Below are 17,299 nucleotides of genomic sequence, written 5' to 3'. Positions count from 1 at the left end.
ACTATGCTGGCTATTAATTCATCATACAAAGCATAGGGTGATAACAGCTTTTGTTTGCATCGTCCAGGTCTTAACCATCTGCAGGCCTCGTTCTTCTGCTGCAAAGAGAATATTCAGCATCACTTCAGGTTACAGGGTACACATTTCATGCAAGGGACTCTTTAGCAATAAATAGCATATAATAAATAAATAGCATAATAAATAAATAGCAATAAAGATTTGTTTGGTAAATACCATGGCCTAGATCATCCCCTATTGCAGGGCATCTGTAGGGGAGGAAGTCTTCACCAGAATGTTCATTTTGGAGGTAATTTTTACCTAATTATGCCATTTGGGAAATAGATAGAGTTATAATCTCACCCTCCCGCCTCCTTGCAAGTTATGCCACAGGACCTGCTCACAAACTTGGTAGATGCTCAGGGATTGGTAAAAAGCCAGGGTTGTCTATATTGGCTGTGTCCTTCAGTACTCTACTGGCTCCCTGGCAATGTGGTTCCAATGAAGCTGCTACCAGGGACTTGCCTTGGCCATGGCTGTTCTCAGGGTCCACTAAGTGGAGCACTGCAGAAAAAAAGCCCAGCCCAGTCTGTATTGTTTCTTCCAGAGACTCTCTGTGGGCCAAAAGGGAAAATATATGTGTCCCTATGGCACTACCTGTGATCTATTTCTCCCTCACAGCATGCTCAGTTCCTCTGCTCCTCCTTCCAGATCGATTCCAGATCCACAGAATCACCTCTCTAGGAGCCATAGAAGTGACTGCCACCTCTACCCCCTTTTGAATAAAGGAGCAGAGATCCATTCTCTGATGGAATATTCCATGTATGGAGCCGTAGGAGTAGTGGGAAATGTTCCAAACTCATTTTACTACATTGTAATGACACTACGGGCTAAGGAGGATGATGTGATTTGTAAAATCTATTAACTCTATAAATAAAATTGTGAAACGAGTTTTTTGCAGCTGGTTGAATTGCATTGGGATCCCTATTATGGTACAAATGTTTTGGTACAAAGCTCCTTACATGTTTTGCTTAGATCTGGATGAATACTGTGAGCTTGCCTTTGACTTCAATGGACCATGATTTCACCTTGCATATTTTGCACCAATGCACTGACACTAGAGACTATTTGTTATTAGAGGCTGCTTCTCAACCCTTACTCTCCTTTTCTGTAGTGCTAAATATGTGCCTCAAAGGCAAATCTTATGGTCCACAACTAACCTCTTGATTTTAAAGTAACCATCCATTTTCTACTTATAAATAAAGAAAATGTTTTGATTATAGTGATATTTACAGACTACATCAAGAAAACACACAAGCATGCAGCGCTACCAGAAAACACCAGGAAAGGCTAGGTATATTCACACAATTTTGTTTGAACTAAGACTTCTTCAGAAAACTTGTAGGAGGAAGGAAACCATGGGTATATTTACACTGCATATAAGACCAGGGATTGCACTCTGGCCCAGGCCTAACTTCTCTTCCATTTACACACAAATCACACTGACCTAGGACTCAGTCCTATGACCCATGGGGATGGAGGGCCTGAGCCAGAGTCAAGCTATGATCTGGCTTCCAGCCCTATCACTTTGCAGCATAGACACAGCCCCACTGGAGTTGTTCTCTTGGAGTCAGCCACAGTTCCACAGGCCAACTTTCTTTGTCCTCTGGACAGTCAAGTTTGGTGGATAGTCAAGTGTTCTCACACTGAATTATGAACAAAGAGCTAGACTGGCCACATTTTGGGAGGGCCCTAGGAAGTCTGGGATATGGGTGAATGGACTCGAGCCCCCATAATGCAGTGTAGACACTGGAGCTCCTGGTGGGGACCCAGGGTTCAAAAATTCCTAACCTGCAGTTATAAGTGAGTGTCAGTGCTCAAGTCCTAGGTTAACAAACACAGGATCTGCTAACTCGAGTTTTACTAACCCTGGGTTTACACTCCCATGTAGACATACCCTAAATCTGTCCTAATCTCCCTTATTTCACACTCAACCACCATAGTCCAGAAACTGTTATTCTCAATGATGTTAGATGCTATTTCTGGAATATTGGTTGTCTATATTTTGAAAGAGTAGTTCATTCACAAATACTAGCTTGTCTGTGTAATGGATGGTTATCTCACTCATATCATCCAAGAGAAGATGACCTTATCCATAACATGAATCTCCCCCACTAATGCCACCCACATCATGTATTCATTTAAGCCATATTGATTCAGCAAAGCACACAAACTTAAGTACATCATTAGTCCTATTGAAATTAGTGCACTGGTATGTTCAGAAAATCGAAGGACAAATGCTGAAAACAATGTACTATGCATGTACAAATGTTGATTTTCAGTGGATTATAGCTTGGCCAGATTTTCATGGGGGGAAAAAAGGCACTTTCTGATTTGAAGGCTGTAGAATGCTAAATATCCAGATCCTATTCCAAACAACAGAGGCAGTGGAGCTATTAAAAATAGCCAGATAAATGTTGTAACATTGGTAAAACTATCAGTTTTTCATTAACCTTGTTCCTAAGGTTGGCCTAACTCTTGTCTGATCAACATTCAAACGATATTCCTGAACAGTGGAAGTATTCCAAAGTTATAAGCAACTGAAAGGAAGGATCTGTAATGGAAAGTGTTAGGCAATATTAACTAAACTTGTCAAAGCTGTTCTTTATGAATATGTGTCTGAATATAATGTATTCATAAAATTCATCACTATAATGCAACCAAGTCCATATGGTTGAGCTGACGAAAGCCCTAACAGGGCCAGCAGTAATGTATAATAGTTTAGAATAGTATTTGAAGAATAACTTATCCAACTGAAATTACAGAGGCAATTTAGGCAGGCCAGAATATACAGTTTAGAGTTATAATTGTGCTAGAAGACTAGACTATTATTCCTACTCTTTTTGTGTACATTAGTCTCTTTACTCACCAGCTGTTGTTAGAGTGTTAATATTATATCTTGCCTAAATATAGAGCAACTGAAATAAGACCAGATTTGGGGTTCTTGTGTAACTCCAAACTCATCCCAGGTCCACATATGCTGTTCACAAACTCATACTTAAAGCTACTTAACAGCTTAAATTGATACAAGTCCCTAAAGCAATTTATGAGCTTAAACCACTTAAAATGCTTGAAGGAGCTTAAGAGCTTGAAGACTTTGTAGGGGTAGATGATGGATGCCTTGTAGGGAGGAACCTGTTTGAAGGAAATCCAAGTAAACTGGAGTGTGGGTATATGTGAGTCTGGGGTGGAGTAGGGCTATTTGTAGAAATCAAACATCAAGGAGTGGAAGTGATTGGTGTTTAAACACTGCTGGGATGAAGAAGATATAAGCACCTAGACAGAACTACTGGTGCACATCATAAGCTGATGGAAACTGGGATAGTTCTGAAGACATCTGGCTCATAGAGTGGGGCTGCTAATACGAAGCTGCTCTTCATAAGAAAGAGTTGCAGATCTGAAGTAAAGAGTAGTGAAAAAAAATAAACTGGATTAAAATTCAAATAGTGGAATTGCTTTCATGTCCGGTGAAGACATTTCCTCCTTGTCTGACCACTAGAAACACATTGAATAAATACTAATAGAGAGAAGGAAATTACCATTTCAGATATACTGGATGAAAGCAATGGATTGGCACTCTGTGACAGTTATTTATTCATTTTCTGGTGGCTGGCTGTGCAATAATTTAGAGCGGTTCCATATTAGGCTCAACTATGTAATTCATTCTGATGCTCCCCATTCATCAAAGATTTATTTATTTTTATACTACAATGAGAAAAATAAAGTGTGTAAAAGATTAGACCCCACCTCCACTTTCATTAAAAGAAAATTATGACAAAGTAACAACTCTTAGACCTCTTGTAGCAAAAGAACATTTTGCTGCAATTAGGTATAATTAATGAACAATAATTAGAAAGATCTCTTCACTGAATTTATTATTGTATGTTTTCTTTCATCTATAACCCATGAAATGAGCACTGACCATACACTAATGCTGTATGTGGACTCTGGAGGAGACAGCTCTGCAGGTAGCGGCCTTGCACAACATGTTTCCTACATGGCTAGCTATACAAGATAGCATTGTGTGTATATGAACTTATTGTTAGAATTATGTACTATTTCAACTACTGTATATAACATCCTAGGTATGAATAGTGGATCTCTCTCAATATGACAAATAGGAAGGTGGCAGTACAGCATTTCCTATCAGGGATCTTCAGCAATGGCTCTAGTTTTAGCTGTTGGTTTGCAATTGTGTGGAATTGTTGATCTTTAAGGCACACTGCAAGGCCTAGCTTAAGAGATTGAAGGCTGGTGGGAGCGATTGTTTGCGGGAGAGCGGGGTGGAGATTTGATGGGGAAAGGCCCACTTATTGGGTTATGTTGAGGGGATACTTTTGCTGGAAGTTTGCTGTTTGTTTCAGTGTCACGGTTTTAAAAAATGTCGAAGACACCCAGAGTAGCAGATGGGTGCCTTGTTGTGTGTTGTTAAAAATGGTATAAATAGTGCTGTGACACAGAGGCCCATTTGGGGTTCATTAGTCTGTGTTAACTATGCCGACATACTCACTGCACCTCATACACTTGGTGCCATTATATTTCCTGAAAAGATGTTGTCATAATATATCATTTTAAATCTAATACACGGGTCATTAAGGTCACTTGTGAAATGTTTTTAACGACTGTGTAGATGAAATTATTGATACGCTCTAATATTATATTCCAGACACTGTCAACAGACAAAGGTGACAAAACAGGTTTCTTCTATATAAAGGGGAACAAAATTATGGTGGCAGATGCCTTGTCCAGGAAAGAGGGATCTGACGTGCTGTCACTGGGTCAGCAGTTTTGTAAATGGAAGGTGTGACCCTAAGAGCATCCCAATGCTGGAGTACAAGGGGCTCTTTGGTATCAGGGCATGAGTTTCAGCTGGTCTGACCAGTTCTGTGTATCACTACTCACTATGGTTATAATCTCTAGCTAAAACATGTCATGTAATATGTCATTGGAAAACTGATTCTTGTGTGATGTATGCATGTAGTACGTATTATATATGCTAGAATGATGACTAAAATGTATTTTAGCACAGAGATTTGGGAAACAGATTTTCCCTAGACAAGGGAATGTGTATTTGCTTCTCTGACCAGCTTGGACATCAGAAAGAGACAGTGAAGGTTCATTTAATATTAGGTAAACAAAGCTATCAAGCTAACAATTGAAGGAGGAGACAGCATGGCATCTAAACTTGGCAGAAGACAGAAGCTTGGGCTGGATTTTATTTTTCAAAGAATACATTGCAAAAGTTTCCTGTTCTATAAAGACAGAGGAGCTGAACCTCAAGTGATAAGCAGTTGTCTACTGATTTATACAATATTACTGTATTGTAAAAGTTTATTGAGTGAGGTCTTTTATGAAAACCTATAACACTGGTAATTAATAGCATTGTGAAATATATATGTATTAACACTATATGAGGAATTATGAATACTCACTGATATGGTTTCCAGTCTGTGAGACCAAACAAAGGGTTAAACAGGCTTTCCCCCATCAGGAGGGAAGGCAGCTATCTACCTGTCTCCAAAGAAGTTAAGCAAGATGACCAAAAAATGGGAAGCAGCATTTACATAGACAGCAGCAGAGGGATGGGAAGCACACAGGAAGGGAAACAGCATGAGGTCATCCTGCCTCTTGAAACAAGGTCATTGAACTTTGGAAGACATAAGCAAAGACAGAAGCCATCTTTGGCATCCATCACTAGACAGACACAAGAGATTAGAGCTCTTGCAAGCTGAGAAAGATTGGTCCTTCAAACAAGGAAGTGTCTGGAAACTGAATGTAGATGAGAAACCTGTTTAGGCAAAGATCTTTCACCTAGGAAGACAAGGAAAGCCAGCATCTTGTTCTTCTGTGGAAGGTCCTGACTGAGGGAAAGTCAGCCATGGCTGGGAATAATGATTAGTGAGAGAAACCATCTTGACCAAACCTGTACATTGCTAAGTTGAGGTTTAGACTTTTAGATGCATTTTTTTTCACTTTTATTTGCTTTTAACATCTTTGCTTCTGTTTATTTTACTTGTTATCACTCAGCCTATGTCCTGTTGTTAATACATTTGTTTTGTTTTTACTATAAACCAACTTAGTGCTGTGTTTGCAGGGAAGGGTGTACTTACCACAATTAAGTTAATAAGCTGTAATGTGCTTTTGTCTCTTTAAAGGAGCAATGAACCCTATTATTTCTCTATCTTGGTGAGGCTGGAAAGTTCCAGGCTCATGGTTTTGGGGAAATTTTGGACTGGGAGTGTGTTGGAGTCACCTTGCTGGTTGTAGCCAAGGCTGGTGGAAGCCAGAGTGGGGCCATAGACAGGCTGCTGGGGTCAGAGCTGCTGAACCAGGGCAGTCTAGCACACAGATACCCCGGGTGAGACCTGTGTGCTTGTAGGCTGGCTGGGAGCATCCTAGGCTGGGAGCTCCAGCAGCAAAGTGATTGCAGGGCAACTAGTGACACAGACTCTTACTGGTCTGGATTGCACCCCTAAGCCTCATGAAATTGGTGTAATCTAAAAAGGATTTACACACAGTTTGATAATTTAACTAAGGTTTACAGTTTAAGCATTGGTGAAATAGGTTTAAGTGATTCACAAGTGAAAGGGCACAGTCAAAGAAAGGCTACAGTTTGATTGTGTTCTGTTTATTTTGGAAGTAGAAGAAAGGAAAGATGAGCAACAAGTAGAAAAGGCAGGAGGAGCAAAAGAGCAGGGGCTGAGCTCACCAAGAAGAAGTTAGAAAAGCTGGGTGTGTACTGAGGTCTGTCAGCAGCTAATCAGAAGAAATTGGAGCTAAAGGCCAAACCAGGTGGCAAAAAGAAGAGTCCCTTTTTCTCCTACAGAGCATGCAGGAGACCAAGCAGATGGTTCCCCAGATGATCCAGTAACAGCAGGAGCAATGGCCTCCAGAGTTGTGGAGGCTACAGTGGAAAAAGCTGCTAGTGGAGGAGAGATGGGCAGAGCTGGAGGGCAGGTGTTAGTGAGGAGGCAGAGCTGAAGTAGTGGAAGCTTGCTGACCAGGAGAAACACAGGCAGCTCAGATAGAAGATGAGGGACAACTCACACCCATGGAACCCAGGAGGAATAACATAAGGGTTTGCCTGATCAGGGGCTGGCAGACAACCAGATGTGGGTATGATGGACCCCATCATGCTGCCTGTAGCCAGAGGTACTATGGACACTAAGTTTATTTTGGGATTCTGACAGAAGGAAAGTCAGCTGTGGCTGAGAAGAAGGTGGATTGGTGAGAGAAACAATCTTGAACAAAACCTGTATCTTGCTAGATTAAGATTTAGACTTTTTAAAATGTGTTTTCACTTTTATTTGCTTGTAACCATCTCTGTTTCTTTTACTTGGCATCACTCAACCTCTGTCCTGTTGTTAATAAATATGTTTTATGTTTACTATAAAACAACACAGAACTGTGGTTGAGGGAAAGAGTGTATCTACCCCAGTTAATATGTTGTGGTGTGCTTTGGTCTCTTTAAAGGAAAAAAAAAACAAACCTTATTATTTCTCTGTGCTATCCAGGAGAGGGCTGGACATTGCAACGCACATGATTATGGGAAAATGCTGAAATAGAATCATGTTGGGGTCACCTTGCTGGTTGTAGCCAAGCCTGGTGGAAGCCAGAGTGGGGCTGTAAACGGGCTGCTGGTACAGGGCTATCTAGCACACAGACGCTCAATGTGTGACCTGGATGTTTGTAGGCTGGCTGTGAGCATCCCAGGCTAAGACCTCCAGCAGCAAAGCACTATAAGTAGGGCTTCATGTTTGTCATGGGGATCATGGAAGTCACAGATTCAGTAACTTTCCGTGACCTCTGTGACTTCTGCAGGAGCAAGTGTGGTTGACTCCAGGACCGCCTAAGCAGCTGGCTCAGGTGGCCCGGGGGCCAGCCACACTGGCTACTGCTGGAGCAGCTCTGTATCCAGCCGCTGGGGTGCCAGCCACACCAGCCACTGCTGGAGTGGCCCTGGGGCCAGTCGGACCGGCTGCTTTTCAGGTGGCCCTGGGCTCCCCCCAGCAGCGGCTCCCCGGCTCTCCCCACACCCCAGCAGCAGTCCCTCCAGACACCCTCCTCAGAAGTGCCTCCCCATGTGCCTCCCCCCTCACAGCAGTGACCCCCTTAAGATTTAGTCAGGGGTATTTATAGAATAATTCATGGACAGGTCACGACCGGGAATTTTTGTTTATTGTCCATGACCTGTCCATGACTTTTACAAAAATACCTGTGACTAAATCGTAGCCTTAACTATAAGGCACCCTGGGTTGCAGGACAAGTGGTGACACAACCCCTTACTGGTCTGGATTGCACTCTGAACCTTGTGACAAGTGGTTATAAAGCACAGGTAGAACAGTCCCTACTCTAATGTAAATTGAGTGGATAGTATGGATATTTTACATATAGTGGGCCTAATTCTCACTGACCTGAATGTTGCTTTACATCTGTCTGGCAGTGAAAAAGGGACCTTAAAAGGATATAAATTATATTCTGCATGGCTGGAAAGTGAATGACCTAGAGTGGATTAAGAGGCTATGTTTAAGGGTATGTTTCTGCTGCATCTGGGAGTGTGCCTCCCAGCCTGGGTAGAGAGATGTATGCTAGCTCCGTTTGAGCTAGCATGCTAAAAATTATAATGTGGATATTGCAGCACAGGCTGTGGCATGGGCTTGCCACCTCAGCTCGGACCCGAGGAGTTGGGCAGACTAGTGCTTGGGAGGCTAACCTGTACCACAATGTCCCTACCACTATTTTTAGCAAGCTTGCTCGAATGGAGATAGTGTTTATCTGCCTACCTAAGCTGGGAGGCACACTTCCAGCTGCAGTGTAGACATACCCTTTAAGGCCCCTTTGCACTGTCAGAGTGATATAAAGCAACTTTAGCGTAAATAAGAATTAGGCCCAGTGTGTGGGTATATGAAAATTGTTTATTTTATTGGTGGGTGCGGGAAAGAGATTTGGAATGTAATGCCCTATATACATTTAAAGTTAGTGTATTGATTTTTGGCCCAGTTTTACACTGGTGTGAATCCAGAGTAACTCCACTAGTTTCAGTGGAATTACTCCCTATTTACACAGATTTAAATGAGAGCTGATTTTGACCTGTATCTTTAAACATTGTTTTCCACATGCTTTAATAAAACTTGATTGCTCTGTGCTCTTGCACAAGCATAGCAACATAATTTCAATATGTTGATGGGCATCAGAATGAATGTTATCTCTTCCAAATAAACCTCTTCACTAAAAGAACTCAGGTACAATTAAACCTTGTATGATTTCAGTGCAGCTGAATTACACTTTGGGTTCCTTTTATGATAAAAGAGAGACATGCAAATGAGACTGATTGATGGTAGGTGTTTTGTTTCACTCTAAAGACAGCCATAGAAAGAGATCATTTAACTAATACAATCTCTCTATTGTACCAGATAACACTAATATTTCAACATCTCTTGAATTTCAGAACATTTCAAGATCTGTCCAAACAAATGGATATGTCTTATGGTACTGTCAGGGATTCAGCAGTGTATGAATACTTCAAAGCAAAAGGGACAAACCCTTTGGAGCAGGATAACACATTTGCTGAACTGTGGAGGACAATCAGTAAAAATAATGGGGCAGATAACTGTGTATCAAACCCTTCTGAAGGCATCAGGAAGGTAAGACTGGATTAATAGTGCAGTTTTACTTTAAATTTGTGTTGTGTTTGTGTAGCTTGCATGGAGTTAACGAATGAAAATAATTGTCATGTGGTAAAGGCAGGATTTAAAATAAAAAATACTCCAGTCCTAGATTTCTTTTAAGTAAAGGTTGCAAATTGGTTTGAGGACAAAACTGTTGATAGCATTATGCTTCTAATAAGGGATTATGCTTTTCCCAGCAAAATCATTTCCACCTTTGGCCAGCTCTCACATGGAACTCAGATCTCCATTTCTGAAAGGCTATTGTTCTAGTCCATTACAACTTCTAATTCTTTTGCACCTTTCCCATTCCTCTTTCTAAGACTGCAGGTAACATTTTCATTTGTTGATAAGTCTCATTTTTATGGCTTAAGTCTCATTGACATTTAATGAGATTTAGGTTCCTAGATACCTAAATCACTTTTGAAAAAAGTTACCTTGGGTCATCTTATATTTTCCCTGGGTGCTGAAACTTGTCCTTTACCCATGATTATTGTTGTCAGTGGATTAAATTCAGTCCTATTCGCTTCAGCAAAATTATGCCCACTTACATTAGGGCAGAAACATGAACTAAGTTTTTGGTCATTTTTGTTTATACAATGATACTCCAGGTGTTCAAAAATTCATCTACCCACTCACATATTACCCATCCATGCAGTTATTCAGTCCCACTTTAATCTGCTCACTAATATATTCACTCACCTATTCTCTCTCTCTCTCTCTCTCTCTCTCTCTCTCTCACACACACACACACACACACACACACACACACACACACACACACACACACACTTATTTTTAAGTGAAATTAACTGTGCATGCAGGATTCAAGCAGCTGACATAGGGTGGCTCAGTACAGGAGCCGTGATCTTTGTTCAGGGTCCGAAAGCCTGTGATAGTTTCTTTTAATTGTGACTTCCTAATTGAAATATGTTGTCTCATCAGTACATAGAAATGATGGAATTTGACCCAGAGCAATGACACAGGAATCAGACACTCAACTTTAAGCCATCCACTTGCTTAGAAGTGCCTTAGAAGAGTGCTTGCATACACACATTTCTTGTGCTGCTTCCCGTGCTGTAGCTCTGCATGGCCAGAACGTGAATGACAAATAGGAATCAGAAGTAAATTACAGCACCCAGGATGCACAGGAAGTCAATGAAAGTTAAAACTTTCTTTAGAGGAATATCATAGTCTCCTTTTTATCAGTCTTTTTATTTTTTAAAATAAAATATTATAAGTGTAGACTCATTGGTCAGTTTCTTTTGGTGTAAACTGAAAACCAGTATCTCTGGGCCCACAACTGTCTTACAAGTTCTTTATGCTTTTGAAAAGCTGAGACTAAAATGTAGACTTTTTTCTATATTATTTTACTTTTCCAAATGTTTTATGTTTATTTTTCTAGACACTCATAGAGAAAAATTAAAATCTTCAGATTTTTAAAATGTCACAGGCTGAGTTGATGGGAAAGAATGGACTCCAGGCAAGGGACATTCCGTTGTTAGGGAAAAATAAGTGTGGATGTGCAAGCAGAAATACTCTATTCCTAATCAAATTTATTAACAAGTCTTTATGTCTTGAATAGATTTTGGTGGCAAAAGCAGCAGCCACCAAATAAAATATCACAGGTGTAATTCCACTCTCAGAACTCCAGCATTTGCAGCAATGCTTGAACACCTGCATCCATCATGCAGAGGTTTCTCTTTCCACTGGTTCACCCAAGACCACTGTTCCCAAAGCTGTCTCTATGCTCTACCTCCAAATACTTTGGTTATTAAAGCTGTCACTCTGAAACCACTACTGTCAAATAGCAAAGGAGACACCAGTTTCACTTTTTACATATGGAGCTATTTGGGAAACCCTTTAAATACATATAAAAGTAGAATTTATGTGTACATTGCAACAAATTCCCTGTAAAATATGTGGACTTTTAAAATAAATTTGTTTACACCGGTTTGTTTACTTGCTGCAAATATAAGTGCAATCTAGTTTTTTGGCACAAACGTGGATTTCATGTTTGCAGGTACAAGAATTTGTACAAACCAAATTCTAGATCCAGCCAAAATGTTAGAGTTTGTGAAAGTACTTGCATGCTGTCCAAGCACAGAACATAAACAATATCATGTGATTTGTTCGACTCCTCACATCTAACCAACGCAGCTCAAATAGTGACTATTACATGCCCATTGAGAACTAGTCAGGATCAGTCAGTCCAGAGAATTAAAAAAAAAATAATCCACAGATACTTTCAGATGACAAATCAGTTCTAGGAAATGGTGCTGAGCTCTCAGAGAGATCCTGGGAGAATAAAGTGAGGCTACAGCTGTCAGATAACATGTTCTTTGAAAATGATTCTCTCAGCTCTGCCACTAACGATATTGAGCAGGATGCAGTTGCAGTTGGGAGCTATTGACCCTGCTCTGCTTGCGAAAGACTGAGTGAGTGCGCAGTGTGTGCCTAAGACAGCATGAAGCAGAAGTAGTAGTAGTCCTGGCTGAAGCCTGATCCAAAGCCCATTGAAGTCAATGCAAAGCCTCTCTCTGACTACTATGACCCTTCAGTCAGGCTTGTTCTCTCTCTCTCTCTCTCTCAGGTATATTATTGTACTAGTAATGGTTTCTCTGGGTCAAGTCCTCTTGCTATAAACTTCAGCAATTTTTTTTTGACTTCCCCACAGTCTGTGGGTTTTGCCTCAACCTGTAACCACTGTAAAATATTAGGCTGACTTTGCCAAATGCCCTGCCCTTGGCCCAGTCACCATTTCGCCTTTTTTTATATGTACTGTCCCTCATTATATGGGTGTAAGGAAGTGTGCTAGTGTATGATTGTATAACTGCTTTGGATCTGTATGGAAATGAGACATCTATTTCATGAGGCTTTCTCAGCATGAAAAAATAGTAAAAATAAATACACAAAATATAGATAAGCACTCTGTCACATGCATTGATGTTAAAAAAAAAAAAGTTAAACCATTTACCGTAAAAATAATGCAGGATGTACTTAAATGTATTTTCCCTATATCATCGTATTATGTCATAATATATTCAACATCAATAAGGCTGTAAATATCCATATTTTATAAACCTATTATGGGCTTCCATTTATTATAGTTAGATTTACTTAAGCCTCCGGTTTTAGCTTTAGATTGGCAAACTGTTTAGAATACCAATTAGAGTAACTTTGGGATTCAGTGTAGCATTGGGAAGTAGCTCAAATTTATATGATAATAACTGTGTCAAATTAAGTCTGATTTTAATGTTCTGATGTGATATATATAAAACTTGATCGACTCCATCAAATAGCATTGACTATAATCCAGTTTCTCTGCAGTCCCATAGCTGACCTGTGCTTCCATTTGATTAAACATTTACTAAATCAGGCTTAATATTTAATAAAATTGTCAAATAAAATATGGTGTTTCTAGTTTAAATGCCTCTCTTCACAACTCAGTGAGCTCCTTGAACAAACAGACAAGTTGCTCATGTCAAATACCATGTCTAGAAATTGTATTTTTTTTAAGAGAATCAGTGTTAGCTAATGAAACTGGACTTTTAATCAGTATACATTTCCTAGAACACAAAAGTGAAATATAAATGTAATCTTAAAACTCTAATTTTTTGCATTGTAAAATCTAAATTTCTCCATAGCACAAAAACACGAATATTTCTAGTGCATCTTTCAGAACAAGGACTTTTGTCAGCACAATGAAAAAATATGACTTCTCCCTGAAACCCAAATTTCTGTGACTCTTCTCAGTTTCCCCACATCTTTCAGTTATATTGGATTATAAAATGGACATTAGTTACCAGTGCATTTCTAAGAAAAGCAATGCCAACTGCAGTGAGAAGCAATGTGAGAGAGTCTGGGTTTTTTTATAGATAAGTGTTAGACACAGGGGCGGCTCTAGACACCAGCGCGCCAAGCAGGCGCGTGGGGTGGCCCTTTCCCAGGGGGCGGCATTTGGCTCCGGTGGACCTGCCGCAGGTATGACTGCGGCAGGTCCACCGGAGCCCGGGACGAGCGGACCTGCCGCAGGCATGACTGCGGCGGGTCCCCTCTTCCCGCGGCTCCGGTTGAGCTCCTCCCTGGCTCCGGTGGACCTGACGCGGGCATGCCGGCGGGAGCTGAACCGGAGCCGCGGGAAGAGGGGACCCGCCGCGGGACCGCGGAAGGGTGGCGCAGCGCACCGCGTTGCTTGGGGCAGCCTACTGTCTAGAGCCGCCCCTGGTTAGACATGTCAATTTTGCTGAGAATTTCCTATCTGCTTCTGCAATTTGAACTCTTTAAGCAGCTCAAAACAAAAAGATAAAGTTGAAGAGGGTTCTGAAAGCTTTCATGCATTTCTGTTGCCATGGAAAATGCATCTTTTCATAAAAAGATATGGTCTGTACATCCATAGTGACCATCTACCATTGTCTCAAGGCACAGCTCCTAAAAACATACACAACGGGTATCTAAGCACTGCAAAACACTCAGTGACACAAATGTATTTCAGATTTGCACTCAGAGAGTCAAGTGATGTTTGTTTAACACCAAAGATGTGTGAGGAGAGTTGATTTGGACTATAAGTTTGGTCTTAGGGGTTCAAAAGTCTCTCATGGTAACAATGGTCCATATAATACAGCATTAAAAATGGGAATACTGGTACAGATTCCCCATAATAAAACTAATTCAGCAATACTGTTATGTGGGGAAATCTTCTCACTCCAGCTATTGATCAGTGTACACCAAGAAGCATGAAGTTTGGTAGCTCCTGTAATTTTATCCTAGATAATGCAACTGAAAAGACTATTCTTAATCATATACATTTTTAATCCCTTTGTGGAGCTTAGTAAGCTATTTGCCCGCATGATATCATGTGGTAATGAGTTCCACAGGTTAATTGTTTGTTGCATACAAAATATTTATTTTTAGATATTTCACATTGTTGCCTTTATTTATTTTGAGCATCTGTTCATGATAGGGGTAGGATAAATAGGATGACCTGATAAGTTCCTTCTATACTGTTCATTATTTTAGATGTAGACATAATAAACCCTCTTACTCAGGTGTGGACAAACTTTTTGGCCTGAGGGCCGCATCGGGTCTCATAAACTGTATGGATGGCAGGTTAGGGGAGGGGGTAGTGGCCCAGCCCCCACCTCCTATTTGCCCCCCATAGACTCCTGCCCCATCCAACCCCCCTGTTCCCTGTCAACCCCTCTGGGACCCCTGCCCCATCCACACACACCCGTTCCCTGTCCCCAGATCCCCGCCGCCCCATCCAACCCCTTCTCTCCTTCCTGACACCCCCCCACCCACCCCCGGGACCCCTGCCCCATCCAACCACCCCTTCTCCCTGTCCCCTGACTGCTCCTGGAACCCCTGCCACTGACTGACCCTGCCACCCCATCCAACCCCCCTCCTTCCTGACTGCCCCCAGGGATCCCTACCCCGTTAAACCCGTTTTCTCCCCGACCACCATACACACCCCTGCCGCCTGACCACCACCCCAACCCCCCCTGCCCCCTTACCATGCTGCCTGGAGCACTGGTAACTGGCTGTGCTACAGCTGTGCCACCCGGCTGGAGCTGGGCTGCGTTGCCGCTGCTGCTACCACACAGCACAAAGACCGGGTCAGGCCAGGCTCTGCAGCTGTGCTGCCCCAGGAGCTCACAGCCCAAAGCATTGCGCTGATGGCGGAGCAAGTGAGCTGAGGCTGCGGGGGAGGGGGAACAGCAGGGGTGGGGCCAGGGGCTAGCCTCCTGGGCCAGGAGCTCGGGGGCTGGGCAGGACAGTCCAATGAAGAGGGAGGCGGTACATCTGCCATTCAGCGGCAATTCGGCGGCAGGGCCATCACTCCTTCTCGGAGCGAAGGACCTGCCACCGAACTGCCGCCGATCGCGATCGTGGCTTTTTTGTGCTTGGGGCGGCAAAAACGCTAGAGCCGGCCCTGAGTCCCGCGGGCTGGATGTGGCCCGCGGGCTGTAGTTTGCCCACCCCTGCTCTTACTCTTTTCCTTTCCAAACTAAATAGCAATAATCTTTTAAAGCGCTCCCCGTTGGAACCCTTCCTTCTCCTGATTCTCATAATTCTCATTGACATTCTTTGAATCTTTTCTATTTCTGCTATGTTTTATTGGCAATGAGATGACCTAAACTGAATACAGTATCTAAGGCAAGGATGTATAATTGATTTATATAATAGCATTATAATATTTTCTATATTGTTCTCTCGCTCCTTTTTACAGCCTCCTAATATCTTCTTAATTTTTAAAATCACCACTGAATATTGAACCAGGCTTTTATTTTTTTCTGAGCAGTCCCCATATCAATGTTTTCCCTGAGATATTACAATACCTCACTCAAAATTTTGGTGCATAGGAATAGTTTAGATTGTTCTGTCCAATGTACATGGTCTTTGTTCATATATACCATTATGCTGTCCAGTTAACATATGCATTTTCATAGGTCCTCTGGAATTCCTTGCAGCCCTCCTGTTCTCTTCATCAATCTACATTCTCTGTCCTCAATAATGATGCCACCTCACAATTCACACCTTCAGATAAAGCAATCCCTGTCCTCAAACTGATTTCTGGGGCACTTTACTGTTAGCCTCTCTGTATGCTAAATATCAACCATTTATCTCTACTCTTTGCTTCCTGCCTCTGAAACCTTTTATAATCCATGGTAGCGCTTTACCTCTCAATCCCAGAAGTTACAAAATTGCTTCAATAGTCTCTTGCACGTGCCTTTTGAAAGCCTAAATATCCACTGGCTCTTTATCCATTATTTTGTTAACTCTTTCAAATAGTTACATGTTAAATAAGCTAGTTGTTTCCTTATGCAACTCATGATTGTTTGCCATTCTTTGATACCAAGCTTAGTGCTCTATAGTTCTATGCTTATGGATTTTCGGATCTATTTTTCTGGTACCAGAATAAAGCGAACTCCTCTACATTTCTTTGGTACACTATAGAGATGGGTGCAATGTTGATGACCTTTCTATCTGCCAGTACATTAGCTGTGCGAAGAAGTGATATGTCTTGTAATGATGAATGCCATATTGTTTGTAATTCAAGATGCTTCATGTGTCACTTTCATCAGAAGTTTCAGATGAATTCCAGCCACACCTGGGTATTTATTTGAAAGTTAAGTTGTTTCATCATTTCTTGTTTCAATCTGTTCTCTAAAAAAGCCTAACTTCACTACTAATAAACAAGGGCCCTGTGACAGGTCTTTTTCCAGTCGTCTTCTATAGTGAGGAACAATGGAAAGAAATTACTTAGTCCTTCCCTGCACTCTTGTTATCCTCTTTGATTTTCCCTTTTATATCCTGATAAGCCAATTTTGATGAATGTAAAGAAGAAATTTTGTTTATATAACTTTGGGGTTTTTTCCCCTTCATATTTCCTCTTTACCCTCTTAGTATGCACCATACCTCTTTCCCTGCTAGCCAGGGCAGTTGTCCCATTCTATTAGCATCTGCTGGATTTCCATTAGAAAGCCTGTTTTATGGGCACAGGGGAAAAACCACCACCATCACCGCTCCCACCATAGTTTAACCAAGCTATTAGTTTAGCTCCAGCTAGACTAATA

At 41.5% G+C, this 17,299-nt stretch overlaps 1 protein-coding gene across 11 annotated transcripts in view; it reads left to right on the top strand.

The window, feature by feature from the left end:
* GRID1 (glutamate ionotropic receptor delta type subunit 1) overlaps positions 1 to 17,299 on the top strand; it is an 845,372-nt gene that overhangs the window by 787,003 nt on the left and 41,070 nt on the right. For all 11 annotated transcript variants that reach the window (XM_039480948.1, XM_039480949.1, XM_039480953.1 and 8 more), the window contains one exon: positions 9,506 to 9,701. In XM_039480948.1, the coding sequence (XP_039336882.1) occupies positions 9,506 to 9,701 (196 nt within the window). The remainder of the gene's footprint in view (positions 1 to 9,505; positions 9,702 to 17,299) is intronic.

Source organism: Mauremys reevesii, linkage group 7 (genome assembly GCF_016161935.1).
Source record: "Mauremys reevesii isolate NIE-2019 linkage group 7, ASM1616193v1, whole genome shotgun sequence".
NCBI lineage: Eukaryota > Metazoa > Chordata > Testudines > Geoemydidae > Mauremys > Mauremys reevesii.
This window is presented reverse-complemented; position numbering and strand designations above follow the sequence as displayed.